Source organism: Euleptes europaea, chromosome 13 (assembly GCF_029931775.1).
Source record: "Euleptes europaea isolate rEulEur1 chromosome 13, rEulEur1.hap1, whole genome shotgun sequence".
Taxonomy (NCBI): domain Eukaryota; kingdom Metazoa; phylum Chordata; class Lepidosauria; order Squamata; family Sphaerodactylidae; genus Euleptes; species Euleptes europaea.
In genome coordinates, this window is record NC_079324.1 from 3,888,373 (window position 1) to 3,914,461 (window position 26,089).

The 26,089-nt window shown below is 49.3% G+C and overlaps 1 protein-coding gene across 1 annotated transcript in view; it reads left to right on the plus strand.

The window, feature by feature from the left end:
* The window catches only part of AR (androgen receptor), a 280,055-nt gene that overhangs the window by 238,092 nt on the left and 15,874 nt on the right, over positions 1-26,089 (plus strand). Inside the window, exons 4-5 of the mRNA XM_056859314.1 lie at positions 5,515-5,802; positions 17,831-17,975. Of these exons, the coding sequence (XP_056715292.1) occupies positions 5,515-5,802; positions 17,831-17,975 (433 nt within the window). The remainder of the gene's footprint in view (positions 1-5,514; positions 5,803-17,830; positions 17,976-26,089) is intronic.

The window sequence follows — 26,089 nt, forward strand, 5'->3', positions numbered from 1 at the left end:
ATATAACGCTACACATTATTCGTTCTCTAGACCAAAAGATGGCGCTTCCTCCCCCCTCCCCATCCGAATCAAAGACGAATTCTCGTAGGCAGACTGCTGTGAGGGAAATGTACTGCGAGGGAAGTCCAAATGGACATGTGAGGAGAGGAATCCAGTAGAATTGCTGGGGATGTTGTCCTGACTCAGCACACCCGGTTGCAGCTGAAGGGCCAGCGCAATGGGCAGGTGCGAGGAGGGCAGGCAGGAGAGAGGCTGGAAGTCCGCACCTGGCCCTGCCGCACGGAGGCAGGAGGGCAGGGCCTGCACATGGAGCAGGATGGTGGTGCAGAGCCCGGAGGTGGGAGTGAGGAGGCCCCTGAGCTGCTTAGCAGGGCGGATGGGAGTTGCTGTTTTTAAAATCCTCCTTTCCCCGTGTTAAAAAATAAAAATAAAACTTCCGTGCAAATTAAAAAATGAATGACAAAAGTTTTAGTGATGTGCTGCCCCTGCTGGAGAAGTTTTCTACTTGAATGAGGCTTTCATAAATCAAGGGAGCATTTAAAAATGTGATTCTTCCCCCTGTGGTCTGAAGTGGTACAATCCACTCTACCATCCCAGGACTGTGCAGACAAGACATTGCCGCATACCTGACAGGAAAGAGAGGGGCGGTGTTCAGATCCACCACCCCCTGGCGTCTTCCCAGTTTATGTTGGCACCTCCCACCCTCCCTGGGCATCCATGGGTCACCGTCTTACCTGGATTGTAGGGCTTTGCTTGCTGCAGTAGATGACTGGGCCTCCAGGGCAAAGCCAGCCAGGAATCACAGGATTCTCCTGAGGTTAAAAATGCTGCTCTGGGCTGTTTCAAGAGAGGCTGGGAGGAAAATATCCCCAGTCAAAGAAGTGTTCCCACTCAAGGAGTTTCCCACCCATGGCATAGGAGCAGCTCCGCAGAGAAACGGAACATGCCGAGCTGAGTCAGACCCATGGTCCCTTCAGCTCAGAACTGCCTACTCTGACTGGCTGTCCAGAGTCTCTGCCAGGCCCTCTCAGCTGCCTGAGATCCTTTAACCTGGAGATGCCAGGACTGATCCTGCCTGGCAAGCTCATGCCCCTGTGCCACCCCTGCTAAAATCTTGTTTGAATTCTATGCACCAAATCCTTAGGTTTACATATCTAATGCTACAGCAAATGCCTGTTTTTCCTTTGTGCATTTATCTTGGGGATTTGGCCATGGGCCTCAGTCTGATCTTTTCCCCCTCTTAACCTGCGGGGACTTGATGTCCTAAATCTGTGAAGACATTTTAAAGGCCAATATATTGAAACTGGTGCTTGGCTTGTGTTTGTCTTCCGGTCAACCCCACTTGTTCTCATCCTTCTTACCCTCATTCACTTTTTGGTCTGAAAGATAATTCTCCCTTTGATAAGAAGGATGGACCGTGGACACAGAAAGGATGTAATTTCTGATCTTAGACAAAGTTGCAGGTCCAAATGAGGAGCTTCCATTGTGTGTGAGACATCCAAATTAATTGCCAGTTGTTATTTGTTCTCAAGCTTTAAATATCGGAGAGACACAAATGGGGACCCATGAGGAGCTCCTGGGGGGGAGGGAAGAGAAATCTGATTCCCCTCCGGGACGCCACTTCCTCCCCTCTTGCTTGGCTTCCTTCTCATGCAAGGCTCTTGTGTCTTGCCCTCCCGCCTCCTTCTCCCACCCACCCACCTTCTTCTGCCGGCCCCTTCCTCAGCCAGCCCCGCTCTCATGCCTCTTCTCCCCCCAGCGGCAGACTTCTGCATCGCTGCCTGCTTTCCTCCACCCCCTGGCAACAGGTCCCCCCAGCTGGCATCTTGTTGTCCATCCTGGCAAAGTTTACCGGGGTTGCCAGGCAATCCCAAAATGGTGGCCGAGGTCTCTCTCTGGTGGCTTTTGGTTTGCAATCTCTAATCTTTGATTCCACAGGAGATCTGGAAAGTTGGCAGCTCCAGGATAGGTCTGGCTGCATTTGAGTATTCTGTCATCCTTTGGGGCTTCTTCTGTAATGGCACTGCAAGTCACTTTGAGGACAGGGGTGATACAAACACACTTCTTACACTGTGAGGAAACAAAATGTGGCACAAGGATCATAGAAGACATGTTCTTTCAGTATCTGCTTCTGGCTGCGTGCCACATGTTCATCTCCTCTGGGAAAGAGACACATGTGCTTTCTTCTGTATGCTAGATTTCCCTGCATTCTTGGTGGGGCAGACCCAGCTCTTCAGAACAGAACGCCAGAAGCTGCCTTCCTTTCAAATGGATGATTCTGACCAGAAGGTCCCATCTCAGTTTGTCGGTATCCTTCCATCTGGCCAGCTACCCGACTACTGTTCATATTTGACTGCTCCTCTGTATAGGCATGCCTTTATGTTGGCGCACCTAAATGCCTTTCATCTAGAGTTTTGCAAGACAGGTATCTCAAGATACCATTCTCTGACAGAATAGGCGACTGCAGAGCGGGTAGTATAGACACTCTGTATCATGTGGCTTTTGAATGCAACCAGTTTTCTAAGATTAGGAATCTTTTACCTTTGCTCCAAAATATAGATCATATATAGAGATATGACCTCTTTATTAGAAGATAACAGTTGGTCTATAATTCTTTTTGTCATTCTTTCTGCTCTTTTGGTTGATTTTTGCAGCCATTCAAATGTGGTCTAGTTTTGTATATTTTAGTCATCTGCTCAAAACGAATAAGTTAAGAAGCAGTGTGTGAGAGAGCAAGAGAGAGAGAGAGAGAGAAAAGGGTCTTACAAGCTCCCATTTATCTTGCCCCCACCCCCCGGAAGTCTTGTGAACTTTGGTTCAGTAACAGCTTTGTGTCTCCCAGTTCTTCTCTTTTTTTCGCGAAAACAACTAACAGTCGCTGCTCCGTGGAGCACAGATTCTCTCCCCCCACCACCGAAACCAGAGTTCAAGGGGAAACTGTCTCAAGGCGAAGCACATGCATGTGCCAGCTGCAGCTCTCAGGAGTCTGCTCCTCTGGCAGTTGTCAGAACGTGGTGGGAGCCAGAGATGAGCCGATCCCCACCCCACCCCCGCTTTGGTTGTGACCTGCACAATAATTGCCAGGATATGTCACACTGCACTTTGCTCTTGTTTTTCCAAAGCTTACTCACTCTTATTTTTATTGCCATGTTCCCATTTTTACAGAGCAGCCTCCCTTAATTGCTCTTACTGTAGATCATCCAAAGCATATTATTTAAAGATCAGCTTTTGCACTGATTTACTGAGCTGCTCTTTGATTTGACATTTTTACGTTTGGCGGCTTATTTTTCTAATTATGGCCAAAGGAAGTTTCAGATAAGTATCATTTAATGTAGGGAGCCAGAACCCCAAGGACAGCAGATTTCATTTTATTTTTCTCTTGCTAAAATCTAGCTATGAGGATTCTCTAACCATCCCCCCCCCCCAAGCTCATAATTAACTGGCTGTTCGGAAGACTGGGAATGTGGCTGGGAGGGGGGGATTTTATGATCTAGAACAGCAAAATCTGGTTCTGCAGACTCTGTGGTCATGCACATGCCAGTTGTTGAAGCAGACACTAAGAATGAAACATAAATAAAGTAAAAGACTAGATGGATATAACAAATGGTTCATTCCATAGTATTGCTGGGTCATAATCGCAGGCTTCCTCGTGTTTTGTTCATGGTCTGTGTGTAGAAAGATGCACAACCTTTATGGGATGGTCTACCGTGGTCCTCTTAAATCCTCCCTGAAGTGCAGCTCAGTGGCTTCTTGGGCGTTCATCCAGAGCCAGTTCATTTTAGCTGTGCTCAAGCAAGAGAGATGTTGCATCTTTTGTAGCTGTTCAGTGCAGAGCATCCGGCCATTTACCTCTTTGGGATTTTTACCAATCAAGCATTGATTCACAAGGTTGAGTGCAGATGACCGCTTTTCCTATCACAGCATTGAACCATTGCAGTCTACTGGGCGGGGGGACCCAACCACCAGAGCCGCTTAACTTGTGAACAAGTCTGTAGCTGCCATTTGCTTGTGACAAGCCACTTCTGATCGAGTGTGTGGTGTGTTGCCGTGGCACACTTGTGGTGCATTAATACTACCTAGCCATTCTGGTCACTGGGGGTGTGTGGTGGGGAGGTAGTTGTGAATTTCCTGCATTGTGCAGGGGGTTGGACTTGATGACCCTGGTGGTCCCTTCCAACTCTATGATTCTATGATTTATGCAGCAGGCGACTTCCAGTGCTACATGCGGAAAACTCAGGTTTGCCCAGCCAATAATGCATGCAACTGTTGCATAAGAAGACAACATTTTTGTCTGTTTCCCAGAGAAGGTGTACATTTGGCAAGTTTTCAGCAGCAGATAAGGAAAGTTCCATATATTTTCCATAAGGAGGCAAGAAGAGCCTTGCGGGATCGAACCAAATGGCCGTTAGTCCAGCATCCTGTCTCTCTTCACTGTGTCCAGTTGCATGCCTCTGAAACCTGTGAGCAGGGCATGAAGGCCTCTCTCCCCTGCTGTTTGTCCCTAGAGCTGTATTCCAGGATATACCAGTTCCATTCAGCTGTCATAGCTAAGGCCAGTAGTTCGTATCAATGTCTGACATGGCTCACATAATTCCACCTAGGGCAGATGTGAAAAAGACATATATATGTGGCAGGAAGCAAAGATGCTTATTTGAGGGTATGTTGTGCAACAATTCAGGGGCCAGGCAGCTCCGGGGCTGTCCTTCATGAGTCAGCCACTAGGCAGATGCCACAGCAGCACTTCCCAACTGATGGGTTGGGATCCAAAAGTGGGTTTCAGAGCCAGAAAGTTTCAGAAAGTGGGTCGCGGGCCAGCCCTCTGTAGTGGCCACCCCTGCCCTACCCGATGCTCTCCTTTGTATTTCGGAAACCAAAATCTTCCATTTAATACATTCGTTGGTATTTTTCTTCTTCATTGCATATACATGTTGATCAAGTTAAGCGTGTCTTGATGGTTACCAGAGTGAGTTTCTTATAATCTTGGGGATTAGAGGGAGTAATGGAGAAGAAGGTGGTCAAAGGCCAACGTGTAACCTCCATATGCCATGGCTGTGTCTGTTGGAATGCCACTCGCCTCAGGTTCATGGTAGGGGCAGCTGGACCTTTAGTGTGATGTTTGTTGGTTAGCCACTGTAGAAAATGGAATGATGGACTAAATGGGGGCCAAGGTCATAATTTGCCTTGGATGCGGAAAAACCTTGGGCCAGCACTGGATAGGTCACCATACTAAGAAAATTTGGACTTGAGGGTCAACATACTGAAAAGGTTGGGAACAACTGCACTATAGCAACACACTGAATTCAGGTCTTAATATGGCATTGTTTGCCATCTGAGGAGTTAATGGTAACTGGCCCATGCCTGGATTCTGCATAGAGCAGCAGCCTCCTTTCTGCTAGATAAGAACTGAGACACATGGGCTTGTAAAGGACTGACCCTATGACTACCACATGTCCACTGGTCATCCAAATAGGCCCTTCACCAAATCATACTGAGGATTTTTCTTATTCTCTGCAGCCCGCAAACTGAAGAAACTGGGCAATCTGAAGCTGCAGGAGGAAGGGGAAGCTGCTGGTCCTTCGAGTCCCACAGAGGAGCAAGCCCCAAAGATGACCATGACCCGCATCGAGAGCCTGGAATGCCAGCCCATCTTCCTCAACGTCCTGGAAGCCATCGAGCCCGGCGTGGTGTGTGCCGGGCATGACAACAACCAGCCCGACTCCTTCGCAGCCCTGCTCACCAGCTTGAATGAGCTTGGCGAGAGGCAGCTGGTGCATGTGGTGAAATGGGCAAAAGCCTTACCAGGTAAGGAAAAACTTATTCATTCTTCCCCACATGCCAGTTATCTCAGCATCTGGCATCACAAACACCAGCACAAATTCTGTCTTCCAAAGCTTCATCAGCCTCCATTCCAAAGATTACGTCTGCTGAGAAATTTGGCTTGAAAATTCAGGTTAGATTCCCTCAAATGATGGTGAGATGTGTCACCTTCCACCAAAGCAGTCAGCACTTCTCTGCTCCATGCCATCCCACGTCACTTGCTTTAGTTTCCTGCATTTCTACACACACTCATGATTGGCATCTCCCTCTTGGCCATTGAAGTTCAGGGCCATTGACGTCTTTGTTGCAAAGTCTTTCCTACTAAGGCTTATAAATGGGGCTGATTTTGTGGTGCAACGTACTCAAAAAAGCCCAAGACAAGTTGATTGCTATGCATTATACAAAAGAATAATGTACATGTATTTATCTACACAGTTTATTCCTCAGCCATTATTTGCATTTTGTTATTTGGAGTTAGATGGAGAAAAAGGTAGTTGAGTACAAGAATGAAATGTCAAAAAAAAATACAGTAATATAAAAAATAAATAAGAGAAAATGTTTCTAGAGCCCACTAGAAAGTTTGGATGAAGGAATTCAGCATTCCATGTGGGGGCCCTACAGGACCACAAAGGTATTACTGAAATAAATTCCAAAGGAGTGGACATGAGAGTCTGTTGAAGCCAAAACAACAGACTCTTGTGGCTCCCGAAAGACTTGGGCCATTTATGCAGGGCTGTCTCCCTCTCGGCCACCCGGGCGACTGCTTCAGGGCTTCCTTTTGACTATACATGCCTTTCCTAACGGTCAGAGGTCGCTTCGTTCTCCCTGCGCATTTCCACGCATTTTGCCCGTTTTTCGGATGCTGTTTTAGCCAGAATCCAAAAAACTTGGGCAAAACACAAGGAAAAGCACAGAGAGCGCGAGGCAACCTCTGACCGTCGGGACAGGCATGCGCATAATCAAAAGGAAGCCCTGAAGCAGTCGCCGGGGTGACTGCGAGGTAAACAGCCCTGCATAAATGGCGTAACAGATTTATTGTGGCAGTTAGGGCTGTCAAAAAAAAAATATTCGGTACAGTTCGGATTCGGCCGAATTTGGCCCTTGTGGGTTCGGTACGTGCCGAAGTCCGAACTCCCTCACTTCGGATCCGTTCAATTCGGCGGGAATTCAAAGTTCGGAAACAAATTCGGCCGAATAAAGCCATTAAAAACACAACAGCGCCTTTCCGCGGCTCTGGGGGGGACATTTTTGGGCTTAGAGGTCCCAAACCTTTGGCAGAGCTTCAAAGGACGTTTATTGAAAGACTCCCCAAGTTTTGTAAAGATTGGGTCAGGGGGGGCTGAGATATGGGCCCTGAAAGGGGTCCCCCACCCTTAATGTTGTGCATCTCTCAGCACAGCTTGCCGCCCACGCACAAAGCTCCCAGCCCGACAACAGCGGAGAAATTAGCAAAACAACTGCAAACACAACCTTGTTAAACAACACCTTTGCAACACACAACTGAAACCTCCCCCCTCAAACCAGGGAGCGAGAGACTCGAGGGGGAACACACACCCCAGGCAGAACCGACGAAAGCCCCCTTTGGCTTCCCCCCCACCCACAGAAACTGCTCCCTCCCCACACACACACAGACTCTGCTTTCCCCCACACACACACACACATACACAGGAGAAAAGGGGTCTTACTGTGGCTGTCTTCTGTTCCATCAGGCACGGAACGTTTTGCTCTGGAGAGGAGATGCACACAGGATAGGATCGGCTGCCCCATTCATCCCAATAGGGGAAAGGGGAAAGGGGAAAGGGGAAAGCCCATATCTCGGGACCCCCTGACCCAATGTTCACAAAACTTGGGGGGTTCCTTAAGAAGCTTAATCTAAAGTTCCAGTGAAAGTTTTGTGTCTGCACCCCCAAAAATGCGCCCCCTGCAGCCATGGAAAGAGAAAAGGGGGGGAGGCGATATTTCTGCCCCCACTGAACCCATCTTTACAAAACTTGGGTAGTATCTTAAGAATAATTCACTGAAGCTATGCTAAAAGATTGGGGGCTATATCCCCAAAAAAGCACCCCCTGCAGCCACATAAATGGAAAAGGGGGGGAGGGAAAAGGGGGAGAGCCCATATCTCGAGACCCCCTGACCCAATGTTTAAAAAACTTGGGGGGTATCTTAAGAATACTGGTCTGAAACTCCGCTCAAAGTTTGGGATTTGTACCCCCAAAAATGCGCCCCCTGCAGCCATGGAAAGAAAAAGGGGGGAGCCCATATCTCGGGACCCCCTGACCCAATGTTCACAAAACTTGGGGGGTATCTTAAGAACACTGGTCTGAAACTCTGCTCAAAGTTTGGGATCTTCACCCCCAAAAATGCGCCCCCTGCAGCCATGGAAAGAGAAAAGGGGGGGGAGGCGATATTTCTGCCCCCACTGAACCCCATCTTTACAAAACTTGGGTAGTATCTTAAGAATAATTCACTGAAGCTATGCTAAAAGTTTGGGGGCTATATCCCCAAAAAAGCGCCCCCTGCAGCCACATAAATGGAAAAGGGGGGAGGGAAAAGGGGGAGAGCCCATATCTCGGGACCCCCTGACCCAATGTTTACAAAACTTGGGGGGTACCTTAAGAAGCTTCATCTGAAGTTCCAGTGAAAGTTTTGTGTGTGCACCCCAACAAATGCGCCCCCTGCAGCCACAGAAAGGAGCGAATGTGCACAAGCACCCCACACACACACACGAGGATTTCGCTCTCTCTCTCTCTCTCTCCCTGGCCGGGCCGCACATCAGCTGATTCCTCCAGTACTCAATCCTGACTGATTGGCCAGAAGAATACCCAGCTTGCCCACCGATTGGCCGGGAGAGGAGAATGCTGCTTACTGACGGTTATGCTGCTTACTGACGGCCGAATTGGCCGAATTTATTCGCGAACTCCCGAACTCGCTGAATTCGGCCCCCCCGGTTGCCCGCCAGTTTTGAGTTCGGATCCGTCCGAACAGAAAAGCACCGAATCAGGGGAAATTCGGTTGATTTTCAGTTCGGACCGAACCGAATTGACAGCCCTAGTGGCAGTAACTATATCCCTGCGGACTGAGAGTACTGCATCAGTACAAAGAGAAGAAGTGGAGCTGTGGGAGAAGTTACTACAAAATGAGGCCAGAAGCTTATGCAGTTATATTACTCTGCAGAGCACATAGAAAAACAAAATCCACTCCAAAGCACACATTTATATGGATACATTTTTAATCGCTCCTCTCTTCATCACAAAGGCAATTTACAACAATATACATCGATTTAGAACAAAACAAATTGTTAAAAAATCAGTATTTGTTGTTTGTTTATTAAAACATTTATACCTCACCATTCTATTAAAATAACAGTTAAAAACATTTTCAATTAAAAACCGAAAATAGCAAACCTCCAATCTCTTCCCCCCTTAGAAGATGCCTGCCATTCAAACCCCCTCAACAGCCCTGGCATACAGGCAGGCCTTGCTGCGCCTCCTAAAGTCCTCCAAGGGGGGAGGGCCGCCCCTCACCTCTTTAGGGAACCCCATCCACGGAGCCAGAGCCAGGATGGGGAAGGCCCGGGTTCTGGTTGATGCCAGATGGGCCACCCTGAGTGGTGGGGTAGCCAGCAGAGGTCTGTCTGATTGTAGTTGGCACCCAGGGACATAGGAAAGGGAACAACCCTTCAAATTTGTGTGTCCCAAGTTGTGAAGGGCCTTACAGGTCACAACTGACACCTTGAATTGAACTCGGAAACAGACCGGCAGCCAATGTAAAGGTAAAGGTCCCCTGTTCAAGCACCGGGTCATTCCTGACCCATGGGATGATGTCACATCCCGACGTTTACTAGGCAGACTTTGTTTACGGGGTGGTTTGCCAGTGCCTTCCCCAGTCATCTTCCCTTTACCCTCAGCAAGCTGGGTACTCATTTTACCAACCTCGGAAGGATGGAAGGCTGAGTCAACCTTGAGCCGGCTACCTGAAACCGACTTCCGTCGGGATCGAACTCGTGAGCAGAGCTTTTGACAGCAGTACTGCAGCTTACCACTCTGCGCCACGGGGCTCCTGGCAGCCAATGTAGCTGTTTCCAAATGGACATGTGTTCCCATAAGAACATAAGAAAGGCAATGCTGGATCAGACCCAGGTCCATCAAGTCCAGCAGTCTGTTCACACAGTGGCCCACCAGGTGCCTCTAGGAAGCCCACAAACAAGTCACCTGCAGCAGCATTCTCCTGCCTGTGTTTCAAAGCACCTAATATAATAAGCATGTTAATTAAAAACCATTTAAAGTCAAATTACAGTGCTGACAGTTAAAAATGCAATCCACAGCACAGAAAGAATTACAGCGTCAAGATCAGGCAGCCAGAATCTACAGAACTTATAAAGGGGGAGGGGGGAAGCGCTGAACAAAAACATGTTAACCTGGGGCCTAAAAATGAGTATGCTGGGTCCTGGACGGATAACATTGATGAGGGCATTTCATAACCGAGGTACCATTACTGAGAAGGCCCTGACACTTGGTTGCCTCATATCAGAAGTAGGGTGTCCACTAGGGTTGTGCATATTGATACACCTGAACCGGGGGAAAAAACGAAATTAGCCATTTCGGCAATATTCAGGCTTTGGGTAGACTGAATACCCAAACTTGGGAATCTTTTTTCTCAGTTTGGAAGCTAATTTGCAAGGACATTGTGCTATGCGCCCCAGATACGAAGGGAGCCCCCAGACTTTGAGGCGCCAGCCTGCCAATTGGCTCTTTCCGCCAGTCCTCAGCAACACTGAACTTCTGAACCTGAAAACTGATGGCCAGCTTGGTGTGAGGTTCTCCAGCCAACCTCGGCAATCCCAAAAAGTCACTCTCTCTGACAGGCAGGTCTAAAGCAGGTAAACGTTTATTCAGGAGCCGCAGGTACAGCTTAAGCAATCCACAGATTCAAAGCTGCTAATGACCATCCAGTCTACAAAGCATAACTTTAAGCACAAACAATCCCAGGTGCTAAATCAAGCAGGCCTGGGAATTGGGAGATAACAGTGCCTGGTGGGAAGCAGGGAGTGAGCAAGCCATAATACTGAAGTTGCCTGCTTGTGACTCAAGGTCAGAGCGGGGGGGGGGGGGAGGAGGCAGGGAGCGGGGATAGTTTGAACAGCTCAGGGAAACAAAACCGAAAGACGCTCTTGAACAGAAACGGGCCTAACTCATGTCACGCGCCTGCCTGGACCACACGACTCCTGACTCCTGACACTTGGCTCATGAATGCCTGGAGGATGGGGGTGACCCCTTTGCTGGCCCATAAAATTGGACCCCTACAGCCACACTGCAAATTTGGTGACACTATCTCCAAAAATGCCCCCGCAGGAGCTTAAAAAAATCCCTATAGACTATACTGGACCCAATTTTTTTTGGTAAACCCGAAAATAAAGCCGAAATACCCCTTTACCGGTGTGGGCATTCGGCTTATTCTGGGTTTACAAAAAAAATATTGGAGCTAATAAACCCAAACCCGAAATTTACCGATTTTTTTTTTTGCATGACTGTAGTGTTTACAGAAGATCAGATTTGATGAGCAGATAAGCATGGGAGAAAGCAGTCCTTTAAGGGCTTTGGTCCCAGACCATTTAGGGCTTTAGGTGTAATAGTCAGTGTTTTAAATTGTCTTTGAGGATGAATGGGCAACCTGTGCAGTTCTTTTGAACCTGGGGAGATACGTTCCCATCAGCAGCCAGACTGCCACATGTTGTACTAGATGAAGTTTCTGAACCCTCCCCAAAGTCAGGCTCATTACAGCTGTCCAGTTGGGGTGTCACCAGGGGCAAGATAATTAGCTAAATCTTGCTGTTCCAGGATGAGCCTCAGCCAAAAGTTGGGCAAATACGTTGCAAGCTGCAGAGGAGACCTTATGCCCCCCACCTCTAAGCCTGGATCTTACTGCAGCCCCAGGCACCACAAGCTGACTCTTTAGTCCCTGGTTAACCTTATTTCCCACCAACAAAACCACAATCTTGTCTCGATTAAGTTTTCATTTGCTGTTCTTCATCCAGTCTGTTACCATTTCCCAGGAGTGAGAGTAACTTGAATTTCTTGCCACTATTCTCTTCAGGGGGCTGAAAGCTACTTCCTTCTACTTTGCCGTACCATCCTAGAACAGGTTGCTTTCAGCCCTGCTGGCTCCACACACTGGTTTGGAACAACCGCAACCTCTGACTCAGAAGTGAAAAAGCATAAGTCTGGAGACCTGAAAGGCAGGAGTGGTTTTCAGTGAAGTCTGGGCACCGTTTCACTGGTTATATGAAGCCATGCAGTGCCCAGCACCCTACTGTCATCCCCTTAGGAAAGAATCTGTCCTGTATAATCCAATTATTTACATTATATATTTTCAGATGTGAACTTGGTCCATGTAGCGTGTGAAGTGGCCCTTCTCTCTCTCTCTCTCCCCCACCCAGGATTTTGCTTGCAGAAGGGTGTTTTATGTGAGGGGATTTCCGAAAACGGCACAGTCCATTCTTCCACTTCATTCTTCTGTATATATAACCTAGGAGCACTCAATAATAATAATGAAATTAGAGTGAATTTTATAAAAGTGCAAAGGTGAAATAAAGTCAGATATATACAAAATATATACCAATAGAAGTACAACTAGATACAAGTATCAAATAGGATTTTGTTTACAATATACAGTCCAGCATGAGAATGACCAAAGGAAGGATGCCACCGATCCTAATTCAACAGGTAAGTCAAAAAAGTATATATACTGTCCATAAGTCTTTGCCAAAATATAATGTATATGTTATAAATATTTTTCGTAGATTTTGGTTTCAAGCGGCTGGAGACAAGGCAAAAGAAGCAAAGCCATGACAAGAAGATATCAGGACGTGTCGTCTAGATCAGGATCACGTTTCGCATCTGGTTTCATCAGCTACATGTATCTGTGTACCACAAGACAATCCAAATATAGTATCCACAAAACAAGCAATAAATATCACGAAGTTGAAATAAATTAATTGAAAATTAAATTAAATTAAAAGGTTTTTTTGAACATTTTGAACATTACCGCACACTTCCTTGAAAAGGGACACAGTGACAGCGACATGTCATTATGTGTCCTTTGGCAGTATCGGGGTCGACCTTTTGATTCTCAAAATGTTCAAAAAATCTTGCATCAGATGTAAACTAAACTCATCTTCCTCTTGAGAACCTTATACCCGGATGGTCTGAATAACGAAATTGATTCTTGTTTTTTATAATAATTTCTTTATTACGTGAATATTTCTTTAAGAAGTTTTTTCTAGCGTTACATTTCACTTACCAGCTGTAACTAATCAACCGACATTGAGCTTACCTTTAACTTCCACTTAGAATCTTGTAATTTTATTCTGTCCTTTTCAGAGACCTTTACAGGAACTGCTTATGGTCCCTTATGAGACGTCACCTATTAAGGTTTTTACTACTAATTTTTCGGTAAGAAATATTATGAGTTAAATAACTTTATATGGAGGCATAGTTCATATTTTTATTAATCAATTAATTTATTTCAACTTCGTGATATTTATTGCATGTTTTGTGGATACTATATTTGGATTGTCTTGTGGTACACAGATACATGTAGCTGATGAAGCCAGATGCGAAACGTGATCCTGATCTAGACGACACGTCCTGATATCTTCTCGTCGTGGCTTTGCTTCTTTTGCCTTGTCTCCACCCGCTTGAAACCTAAATCTACGAAAAATATTTATAACATATACATTATATTTCGGCAAAGACTTATGGACAGTATACATACTTTTTTGACTTACCTGTTGAATTAGGATCGGTGGCATCCTTCCTTTGGTCATTCTCATGCTGGACTGTATATTGTAAACAAAATCCTGTTTGATACTTGTATCTAGTTGTACTTCTATTGGTATATATTTTGTATATATCTGACTTTATTTCACCTTTGCACTTTTATAAAATTCACTCTAATTTCATTATTATTGTTGAGCGCTGTTTTGGGTTGCTCCAATTATCTTAACAGCACTGAGCCTTTATTTTGTTGGTAGGCTTAAGGTGGATTCCAGACTGGCTCACTTGCAAGGGGAGAATTCATGTTCCTTGATGTCCCCTCATCTCAGATGTTCTTTGCTAGTGTGCCAGGGAGAGGTCTGCAGTAAACAGAGCATGTGCATGTGGGAGAACTTTCAAAAACTAGACCATGCACACAAACAACCCCTTGCAATCTGAAGAGGTTCTGGCTGGAATCCTACCACCATCTTTTGCAGGCTCAGCAGAGTCAACATGATGACTTATGATGCAAACCTAAGTCAGAATGAATCACAGCAGAGAAGTAGGGCTGCCAACCTCCAGGTGGGACCTGGAGATCTCCTGGAATTGCAATTGAACCCAAAAGAATGGGAGCATCTGTTTTTCCTGTTAAATTTGTCTGTAAATTGAATGCGTTTGGTCGTTGTAATTAGGTTTCTCAGCTTTATGAACCCAATTAAACCATTAAACCAGCAAACATGCAAAATTATTTTATACTTATTTTATTTATATATCTGTTATTCTCCCTAATCAGGACCAAAGCAACTAATCACATTGTTCTCCCCTCCTCCACCCCATTCTCACTACAACAACCTTTTGAGATTGGCTAGGCTGAAAGATTGTGACACCAACAAGCTTCCATTAACCCATTCTAGAAAATCCATGGATGCTGTGAGCACCCTGTAGCATTATCCAGAACTTTCTCATCACTGTGGACATATAATAATTCCTCCCACACCATTAATTTGGATATTCAAGCTATTTGCATATGGATATTAAAGGATGCCTCTCTTTGATCAATAGTAGCAATAGGACAGAAGGCTATATCTTAATTTGGGTAGAATAAGAAGTAGATGAATATTATTTCTTGAGTATTTGCTCACCAAAGATAATACATGTGAATTTAAAGTCTGAAATGCAAAGATGTTAAGAATGTGCTGAAAGTATGCATCACGGAGATGAACCTTGCTGGAAACCAAATAATTGCTAATGGGCATTATTTAATAGCTACCGAGCACAGATACTAACAGGGGACTTGTTATTAGCATAGAGGTGAAACATTTAATTATGGTGGGAAAACTGTGTTTAAAATGTATGGTGTGTGCCAAGTCCTGTTGATATTGTTGGGCTTTCTCCAAAGCAAGTCTACTGAGCACAGTAGCCTGAGCAGCTTCAGCCACCGACTGAAAAGTAAAGAAACAGCAGCTGAAAAATGCGGCTGGGGGGGGGGGCACGGCTCTGCTCTTGCTCACAAATGACCCCCACCAAGGCCTCAGAGCAGAAGGGCCAACACCCCTGGCTTTGGAGTTCAGTAGACTTTTGATCTGTCGCCTGTTCATGAGGCAATGTATGGCGCAATTCACAACTTTTCGAAATCTTCCTTTGACAGTGCCACCCTGGGCAACTTTTCTGAGCCCTTTTCCCTCTGTCTAGGATTGCACGTCCTGCTCCCAATTAGGAAGTTCCTTGACTGAATCTCCTCTGTCTCATGACCTCATAAGTTGGCCCTAGACGGGTAGCTGTTTCTCAGGTTCCCCCCTGCAACAGAACACTGACCTGCCCAACCAAGTTATCACAGTATCAGGGCTATTGTTATTCTACCACCAACATCAAAGGAATTCATTTACTGCCAGCCATACAAGAAACATCAAGCAGAACAAATGCATGTAAGAAAGCTTCCTTTTTCCAGGATGGTTTACTGCTGGTGTAGAAATCGTTGTTGCAGAAGAGGGAGGGTTTGAGAGAGGACTGCTACTCGACGGTGCCCCAAGGATTGCTTAAGCCATTGACTCTCCACAGAACAAAAACCAGCATGTTAAAAGGGCTTAAGTTCCAAGATAGGTATTTTGAACCTCGTGACAGATTTATGGATGTTGGGCAGTGGGGACAGGCAGGCTGCCTTCTGCGCTCTCCAAAATTATTATCATTACTTTATTAGATTTATAACCCGCTCTCTTCCTGGCCAAGGATTTTCATGTTCACCATCCATCCAACTCAAATATAGAGTGACCTGCACAGCCTGTGGATGGGAACCTCACTTAATTTCAGAAGCTGGGTTTAAGAACGGGTTTAAGAGCATTGGATTTTTCATTGAATGATGTCTGCTGCTCTACCAGGAGGGGAGGGAGTGGGGGAGAACCAGCCCCTCTTTCATAGCACTGGTGGCCCAACAGACTCTTAGAGCTGATCTCTTAAGAAAACAGGCCTGGCTCACAGAAATGCCTGCTGCTCGAACAGCAGCTGCCGCTTCAAAGAGGCATAGAATCATCGAGTTGGAAGGGACCACCAGGGTCATCCAGCCAATCCCCTGCACAATGCAGGAAATTCACAACTTTAAGGCAGCTAGCTTAAGGAATGGAAGGGAAGACAGGCAGAGGAAGATGCCCCCTCACCCCTCTCAATCAACCTTTGATGGGAAAGGCTGATCAGTACCCGGCAGTCCTTCCGGAGAACTGTGTTGCATTCCCACATGGGTGAGAAGCGTCAGTAACCCCCTGATGGGAATGAACAGTCTTGCAAACTGACTTCCACAGGTAAATGAAACCGAAGGAGCAGGTGCTGTTGGATTTCCCACTGGTCTGGCCAGACCACTTCCCCGCAGCTGCTGGTTTGCACATTTGTTCTGCTTCTTCTGCTAACCCCTTTTTGTGTGGGGAAAACCCCACCAAATAGAATCCAAAGCCACTAATTCAAATGCCAAGAATCTACAAATCACAATATATCCATGCTTCCAAATCAACCTTCTGTGTTAATCTTGCATCTCTATTCCAATATTCTGCAAGTTGAAACTCAGCTTTACCAGCCTGAAATCCACGTTCAGAAACACCTAAAAATGGAACCCTTTGGAAACCTTGCATCCATACAGATCAGTTGTTTAATTGGATGTATCTGAGTATTGTGGATTTGTGAGTGCACATTTGTGTTAGTGTTAAAACAGAAATGTGAGCTTATATTAAACTATGGCAGAGAAAAGTCTTGTTTACATTGCCTTCATTGGATAAACCACAAAGGCCTTTTATAAGTGTGTTTTCATGCTCCAAATAGCATTTTGGTCCTTTTCCAATTAAAACTCTGCTGATAGAGCCTCACCTCAAATTATGAAGACTTTATGTAATTTATATATATATATATATATATATGTATATATATATATATATATATATATATATATATATATATATATATATATATATATATATATATATATATAATGTAATTTATAATTTTATGTAATATAAAATTATATAAAATCCATCTTTGATGCTAGCAAGAACTTCCAATAGCTTCTCCTGTTTTTCTTCAAAGCATTTGTTCTTCTGGTGCAACTCATCTGTATATTCTTGAAATCTGTTGATCATTAGGTCCCCTTCCTTTAATCTCTTAGACTATTTATCTGTAAGTTTGCTTATAGATTCCAGCCACTGGTCTCTTAGCCCCAACGTCTGTTCAATAGATTCTCCATAACAAATAATTTTGAACGTAGCCCTGAAGTCCTTTATTTCCTTTTCAAGTATTTCCAGTTTATTGTCATCTTTTGTTTGGGCCACTGTTTTAAAGACAGATCACAGGACAGTCAGAAAGGGGATCCATTGCTCAGTTCAAAAAGTCGATAATTCCATTCCCTGTTCATGTTTAATAAGATTCATATGTATGTTCCAGTCTAGGGAAAAGGAAACTCAGCCTAGTTTGTGAGTTGTGTTTTTTAATGGGTGCTGCAATATACATGTGTAATAATAGTAACAAAAAATAACACCATGATGTGTTTCATGTGCCACTGATCTACTTTCTTCCATGGGAGCTTTGCATTCTCTTCTCTTGGTTTCCTTCTCAGCTTCCCAATTTTAAATGCCATAGATTATACTGGTTTCAGAAAGAGACACCAAGGTGAGTTTCCTTGCCAAGCTTCTTCCAGGAGGAGATGCACGTGAAGCGCACTCGTGCCCTCTGTCGCGGCCAGTGCTGAGATGCTCTGTTGACCTCCAGTTGTCCATTTCCTCTAGGATTCCGTAACCTGCACGTGGACGACCAAATGGCGATCATTCAGTACTCCTGGATGGGCTTGATGATTTTTGCCATGGGATGGAGATCGTTTACCAACGTGAACTCCCGGATGCTGTACTTTGCCCCAGATTTAGTCTTCAATGAGTAAGTGCTGGCTTTCCTTGCAGCCATCTGCCTGCCTCTCTCATGCTGTTGGAAGGGATGGGATGGAGGGTGGCTGGGAAAATGTATGGCCATTATATCTTAAGGGGCTCCTGAATAACCGCAGGAACTCCTTCGGTCCTTCCTTTCAGATGGGAAGCCTGCTCCTGTCCTTTGCCTTCAGGAGCAAGTGAGCAGACCCTTGCATAACGGCGGCTGACTTGTGCATGGGGGGGGGGGATGTTCCTCAGGATCCCATTGCTTGTTGACTTCGACTGTCCCCAGCCTGTCCCCAGCCAATTTTGAGTGGCTTGAGTGCATGGATGAGCATTGGTGAAGTGAGGCTCTGGCTGTGGCAGCCGCTTCACATGTCTCTTCATGTTGCAGTCACTGAGTCGTAACCATGAACATGTGAAACTACATTATGCAGAATGATCTTCTAGCCCAGTAGCTGCTCTCCAGGGTCTCATGTGGGGCAAAAACTTTCCCAACACCTACTGCCTGAGATCCTTTTCATTGCTGGGGATTGATCCCGAGACCTTTTATATACCAAGCATGTTCACTCATTATGAGTTATGGCCCCTTCCTAATCCAACCCTTTTCATCCCCTGGGAGCAGGTTGCAACAGGATTTGAGCTGTCAGCCACAGCAAGAACAAAATCTGCAAATACCATTTCAGGTGCTCTTGAGTGTGTGAACTCAGTGGAACAGGGCATAAAACCTTTTTGAGCCTACCTGCATCTTGGAATTCTGTCACAGGGTGGAGGGCACAACCACAAAATGACTGCCACTGGAGGTGGAGGCCCACCACACAGTGTCAGGGAGGTTATTCATAACTCTTACAGTAACTCTTCAACATTTCAGGCAGAAATGCTGTTTAACAGGATGCCTTTTAAAATGAACATGTGGTGGTGGAAAGTCTTTCCAGTTGCAGCCAACTTATGGCAACTCTGTAGGGTTTTCAGGGCAAGAACCTATCAGAGGCTGTTTGCCATTGCCTGCCTCTGTGTAGCAACCCTGGTCTTTCTTTGTGGTCTCCCATCCAAGTACTAACCACGGCTGAGCCTGCCTAGCTTCTGAGATCTGACAAGATCAGGCTAGCTTGGCCACCCAGGTCAGGGCTAAAATGAACATATTGTTTAAAATATTTTCGTGCATGCACACAGCTAAACTTCATGCATGCAAGTTAGATTCTTGTGCTGTGGTGGCAGCTGCTGCTGAAGCAACTTTTTAAAAATCTGCACAGTGTCAGTATCCAAAATAGAGTTTGAAAATCAACCATTTCCAGGATCTGATAGCTAACAGTCTGGCAAGGAGCTCCACAAGACGGCTTCAGTGCCCAGGCCACACTGTAGGAAAGCTCACATTCTGGTGCTTTTCCCACACCAGAACACTTGTGGAGCCGAGGCCTCGCAGGCAGCCGGCGAGGCGTCCTTGGCAGCAAATGTTCTGTGAATATAGAACTAGAGAAGGGCCCATCCAGCCCCCCGGGGGGGGCCTCGCTCAGAGTGAGGCTTTAACAGCCCAAACCAAGAATAGCATTTTTATGACACCTTCTGGGAAGGAGCGGGGAGCAACCCCTTTTTGTGTCTCCTGGGACTTTTCTGAAAATTGCTTTGTAACATTTCTAATTCCCATCACTCCCTCTCTGTTGTTGCCTTCTCTCTCTCCCCCCCCCCCCCAACTCCTTCATCTGCACCCTTCAGATCTACATGCTTAGAATGTCACTTGTGGCTTCTTCCAGCAGTTTCATAAGCAGAAAAGGCATATGCACCTCCTGAGTGGTGCTGGCATGTGGCAAGAGCTGGGGGGGGGAATTCTGGGATGGGCCCAAATCCTGGAAGAGTAGTATCCTACAAAGATCAGCCCTGGCGTTGCTAAGCATTGGGGGCAGGACATGACAATGGCAGGTACTTTGCTAGTAGAAGGCTCTTCTGGGGTGGGGGGAACCTCTTCCTGTTCCTGCAAGCATAGAAAACACAGTCACTCTCTACGCAAGCCAACTTCTCAGAACCCATAAGTAACCAGGAAACAGACTACAGGAAGGGGCAGAGTAGATAAGGGGAGGCTCAGTTCTCCAGGGTTGGGTCACCATAGGTGGGGGTCAGGATGAGCCCTGACTCCATGCGGAGTGACCGCCTGCTGACAAAGTTTCCACTGTTAAGCTCAAAGGGTCCACCACAGGGGACGCTCTAGCACATTCCTCCAAAAACTCTATCATTTCCATAGATTTTTTGGAAAAACATGCTAGAGTGTCTCTGTCGCTTCCAGGGTAAACCTGGATGTGAAGTTATTGTGGCGCATGTCCCACACACACGTGGATCGCCCCCCTTCAACTGGCCTGCTTCCGCCCACCAGCCAGCTGAGGGGCAGCGGGAAGACCCATTAATTGTTGGGTAATTGCCCACCATTACCGGGCATCTGGGAACCCTAGTCAAGGACTGGCTCTGGATAGTAAGAGACACACACACCACACCCAACACAGTCCCACAGTGGAGAAAATTCTTATGGCCCAGCATCATCTATGAGCACAATGATGAGAGAAAGAGAGGTGGAATCTTCCACCCCCATCTCCCGTTTCCTGATGCTGCTCAGAGCAGTGGTGGGAGAAAAGTAAAATTAAATATGGCTATCAGGCCCACGGTATGAGGGCACTTCTGGGAAAACCCTGGCAGTAATGTCATGCCTTTCTAGGAATCACCTAAACTCTATGGTTTTAGCCTAGAGTTTCCAGCAATTCCCAAAGAGGTGTTGTTGTGTATGTATATAATTGGGGAGTTATCAAGGGAGACTGAGAAGCTTGAGTTCTGTCAAAGGATCCCAAACCCTGCTCACCCTATTGGTCAAGCAAACGGATCCTATTGGCCCTAAGCCAGCATGTTCCATTGGTCACCGAGAGGGTATTTCCCCCCTATCACGGATCAGGGGGGAGTGGCCGCAGGCGGCCAGGGGGACATATAAGCAGGGCATGTTCAGCGGGTAAGTCAGTTAGTTCTGTGCTGAAATCAAATAAAGCTGTGTTGTTGAACTCCGTCTCTGATCTCGTGAATCCTTCCCACGTGGCCTTAACAGTGGTGACGAAGACTGGGGAGTGGCCTGGCTGACCTGCTGAATCACTCTCGTCCCGCCATCCACAGTGACCGGTAGGCAGCCCGGTCCGCCACGCTGAATCACACGCCGGCTGACCCACGGCCTCCGCCTCTCTCCACGTCCTCGCTGTGTCCAGGCAGCCGGCCCGTTTGCTGATTCCCTGGGGTTCTCAGGAGAGACGTACTCACAGCGCTCATGGCCACCACCGGATCTCTGGAGGCATTCGACATCTCCAACCCCGGCGACTGGGAAAGCTACGCTTCCCACGTCTCGTTCTTCATGGTGGCGAACAAATTCACGGACGCCGTACAGAAGTGGGCGGTCTTCCTCAGCGTCTGCAGGCCCCGGACATTCCAGCTGACTGAGACCCTCGTGGCCCCCGCGCAGCTCGAGGCGACCGACTTCGACGCCATCATGAAGGCACTGGCCGGCCATTTCTCCCCACAGCCCACGGTGTTGGCCCACCGCCACGATTTCCACCTCCGCGACCAGCGGCCTGGAGAGACCGTCACCGAGTACCTCGCAGCTCTTCACCAGATCGCCAGATCCTGCGCATTCTCAGCCCTCGATGAGATGCTCCGGGACCGGTTCGTGTTTGGCCTCAGGGACGCGAAAGTGCGCCACCGCCTGAAGGGAAAGAAAGATGCAACGCTGGCAACAGCTGTCGAGGAAGTGACCGCAGCAGAGTCTGAGGACCGGGACGAGTGTCTGGGGGACCGCACCGCCATTCCCGCTGCCAGGGGGCCCAGGGAGGCTGCCGCCGTCCATTTTAGCCACGCCAGCGATGGCGACTCCGGCGACGAGGCCCACAAACTGTCCGCCAGGGCGCCCAAGCCTCGGGGCCCAGCATCGAGGGCCTGCGCTAGCTGCGGTGACCCCCACGACTGACACACGTGCCGTTTCCGCGATGCCCTCTGCAGGGCGTGCGGCCGAGCCGGTCACATCGCTAAGGTCTGCTGTTCGTCTCAGAAACCGTCTCACCCGGAGAAGAAGGATGGCGCCACCCAACCAGTCCACGCTCTCTCCGACGGCGACAGCGACTCCGGGTCCCCGTCCCGTGGCCTCCGCGACCGACGCCGCGTCCACACCCTCCGCCTGCACAAGGACCACGGCGACAACAAGCTCTCCACCACCGTTTTAATTGAGGGGGCCCCCTGCGAGATGGAGGTGGATTCCGGGTCCGCCCTCTCCATCATTTCTGAGGACACTTTCTGGGACCTTGCCAAGTGCACCCCACTGCCCGAGCTGGAGCCCTCCAGCCTTGTCATCACGGACTTCCAACGCCACCGTGTTCGGGTTTTGGGCGTCGCTCATGTGTCCGTGCGATACGGGCCCCTCACCAGCCGCCTGCGCCTCGTCGTGGTCGAGGGGCGCCGCGCCAGCCTGCTGGGGTTTGAGTGGTTCAAAGCCCTCGGACTAAATATCATGGGCCTCCGCCACCTTAGTCATATCACAGGCCTCCACCACCTTAGTCTGGCGTCGCTCGAGGCTGTCTGGTCTGAGTTCGAGGATGTTTGGCGTGGCCCCCTGGGTTGCTACAAGGGGCCACCTGTCCGCCTCCTCATCGATCCAGCCGCCCCCATCCGCCTGAAGCCCCGCCGCGTTCCCTTCGCTCTGAAGGGCCGGATCGACGCGGAGCTCGATCAGCTCATCGCCCAGGGCGTCCTGGTTCCAGTGCCCAACGCGAAGTGGGAAACGCCGATTGTTACCCCGTTGAAGCCAAACGGGGACGTCCACATCTGCGTGGACTACAAGTGCGCCCTGAATCGGGCCGTTCAGAGTCACGCTGACGAGTCTTCGGCAGAGGCGCAAACCATCGTCACGCACCGGGGCGCTTTCCGGGTGACCCGCCTGCAGTTCAGGGCCAGCACTGCCCCGGGAATTTTCCAAAACATCATGGAGGACCTCCTGAAGGGCCTGCCCGGCATCGTCCCATATTTCGATGACGTCCTGATTGCCGCTGCCTCCGAGGGTGAGCTCCTTGACCCCGTCCACCAGGTTCTCGGCCGTTTCCGGGCCGCGGGGCTCACCGTCAAATGCAAGAAGTGACAGCTGGGCTTGCCGCAAGTGGAGTTCCTGGGCTACCTCATCGATGCTGACGGCGTCCACCCGACCCCTTAGAAAGTCAAAGCGATCCATAGCGCTCCCCCACCCAAGTGCAAGCAGGAACTTCAGGCGTTCTTGGGACTTTTAAATTTCTACCATGCCTTCCTGCCCAACAAAGCGTCGGTTGCCGAACCCCTCCACCGTCTCCTGGACACTTCAACCCGGTGGGTGTGGGGTGAGCCGCAGCAGCGGGCCTTCAAGGCCACGAAGGGCCTCCTCTCCTCGGCCACCCTGCTCGTCCACTTTGACAAGAAACTGCCGGTGGTGCTAACCTGCGACGCCTCTCCCTACGGCGTCAGCGCAGTCCTGCAGCACCGATTGCAAGACGGCCGGGAGGCCCCGATCGCTTTCTATTCCAGGACCCTCACCCCCGTGGAGCGGAACTACGTGCAAATCGACCAGGAGGCACTCGCCGTCGTGGCCGGCATCAAAAAGTTCCACGACTTCTTCCAAGGGCGACAGTTCACCGTTGTGACGGACCACAAGCTGCTCTTGGGGTTGTTTGTTCCAGATCACCAAACGCCGCAGATCCTGTCGCCCGTATGCTCCGCTGGTCGATCTTCCTGAATGCCTATGAGTTCCTGCTCGTCCATAGGCCCGGGAAGTCCATCAGCAACGCCGACGCCCTCAGCCGCCTGCCACTGGAAACCTCCGATGCTGACCCTGCTCCCGCCTGCGAGGTGATGCTTATGGAGTTGTTGCCTGAACCTCCCCTCCATGCATCGGACATCGCTGCACACACGGCAAAGGATCGCACCCTCGCCCGGGTCCTGAACTGGGTGGGGATGGGGTGGCCGGTGACCCGGCTGGCCGGGGAATTCAAACCATTCGCCTCCCGCCAGACCGAACTCTCATTACAAAAGGGGTGCCTACTGTGGGGGAGCCGCATCATGATTCCGGCCAAGCTACGCATGCGCACACTGGAGGCTCTACACCAGGGGTGGGGAACCTCAGGCCCGGGGGCCATATGCGGCCCCTGAGGACATTTTTGTGGCCCTCAGGAGCTCCGGGAACCTTGGCGCAAAGGCGGGGCGCAGGGTGGCCCTCCCTGAGGGTGTTCCTGGGGCCACGGCTTACAGCACCCTTGTAGCGCCCTTTGGACCTCCTCACACTGACTGTTGGTTGTTGGTTGGTGAGAGGGGAGGGACTCTTCCCCCAAGGCTGCCCCCTACAGCTGCCGCGTGCAGGAACGCTGTGGCACATTGTAAGCCCCTCTCACTGCCTGTCGACTGTTGAGCAGCGGGGGGGGGGAGAGGCTGGCGGCTCCCGGCGGCAGAGCATGCATGCAGAACCAATTGGGCTTGGGGAGGGCTTTTATGGACTCTGGGGGGGGAGTGCACGAAGACTGGGGCCCGGTTGCTTGGTGCTCCGTGCGCCGCCGGGTGTGTGTGTGTGGGTGGGGGAGGTGGGGTGGCTGGGGCCCGGTCGCGCAGGCCGGCATGTGCGGGTGTGTGTGTGGGGGGGAGGCTTTTCTCTCTTCCTCTTTTTCTGTCACTCTTTCTCCTTTCTCTCCCTCTCTTCCTCCCTCTTTTTCTGTCTCTTTCTTTGTCTCCCTCCGTCCTTTTTTTTCTTTCCCTCTGTCCTTTTCTTTCTTTCTCCCCCTCTCTCCATTTCTTTCTCCCTTTCTCTCTCTTTCTCCCTCCCTCTCTTTTCCTCTTTCTCTGTTTTCCTTCCTCCCTTCCTCCCTTGCCAATCGACTGTGGGTTGGGCCCCCCTGGCACGTCGTTTTCTGGGTCCCACCTGGGAGGGGGGAGTGGGGGCGCCCAGCAGGCCTTCTCTGGGTGGCTTCCCCTGGGGTTGCCAACCTCCAGGTGGTGGCTGGAGACCTGGCAACCCTAGCCTTTCCCCCCCACACCGGGAGATCTACACCTGGTATGGCCCCTGAAATATGTTATAAATGTGCGAATGGCCCTTGGCAGGAAAAAGGTTCCCCACCCCTGCTCTACACACTAGCCACCCAGGGGTCATGCACATGAAAGCCCTGGCAAGAAGCTACGTGTGGTGGCCGGGCATTGACGCTGCTATCGAGGAGTGGGTGAGCTGTTGCCAACCCTGCCAGGAGTCCCGCCCAGAGATGCCTCGGGCACCGACCCAGTGCTGGGAGTCCACCCGCACACCCTGGTCCCGCCTGCACATAGACTTTGCCGGGCCGTTCCAGGGTAAGACATTCTTGATTATCGTGGACTCCTACTCTAAGTGGCTAGAGGTCGTCGACGTCGGTTCCATGACCTCGGGTGTGGTCATCTGTGAGCTGCGCAAAGTCTTCGCAACCCATGGCTTGCCCGACACTGTGGTCTCTGACAACGAGGCCCAATTTACGTCATCCGAATTCAAAGACTTCCTGGCCAGGAACTTGATCCACCATACAACCTCGGCTCTGTTCCACCCCGCCACCAACGGGCAGGCAGAACGGATGGTCCGAACGACAAAGGATGCGTTGCGACGCATCGACCGCCATGACTGGGACGGGGCTAGTGGATTTCCTCTTAGCCTAGCACACCACACCCAACTCTGCGACTGGCAAGAGCCCCGCAGAACTCCTCATGGGTCGCCGCCCGAAAACCATGCTTGACCGACTGCACCCCGACCTTGTGCCTGAGTACCCGGGCCGCAAAGATGCGACCACCTCCCCAAGGGTCATGGAGCAGGACGACCCCGTGTTCGCCCGAAACTATGGAGCGGGCCCCGCCTAGATTCCAGCCACGGTCCAGGATGCCACCGGCCCGCTATCCTATTGGGTCGCCACCCCGGAGGGGCGCGTCCTGCGGCATCACATTGATCAGCTACGCCACCACCCTGTCGACTTGCAGGAAGCAGCCACGGTGACAGCGCCGCCACCAATTCCTGCCACCCGGGAGCTGGAACAACCAGAGCGACCGGAACAACCGTTGCCGCTGCCAGCGCCGGACCTCAGCCCGGCG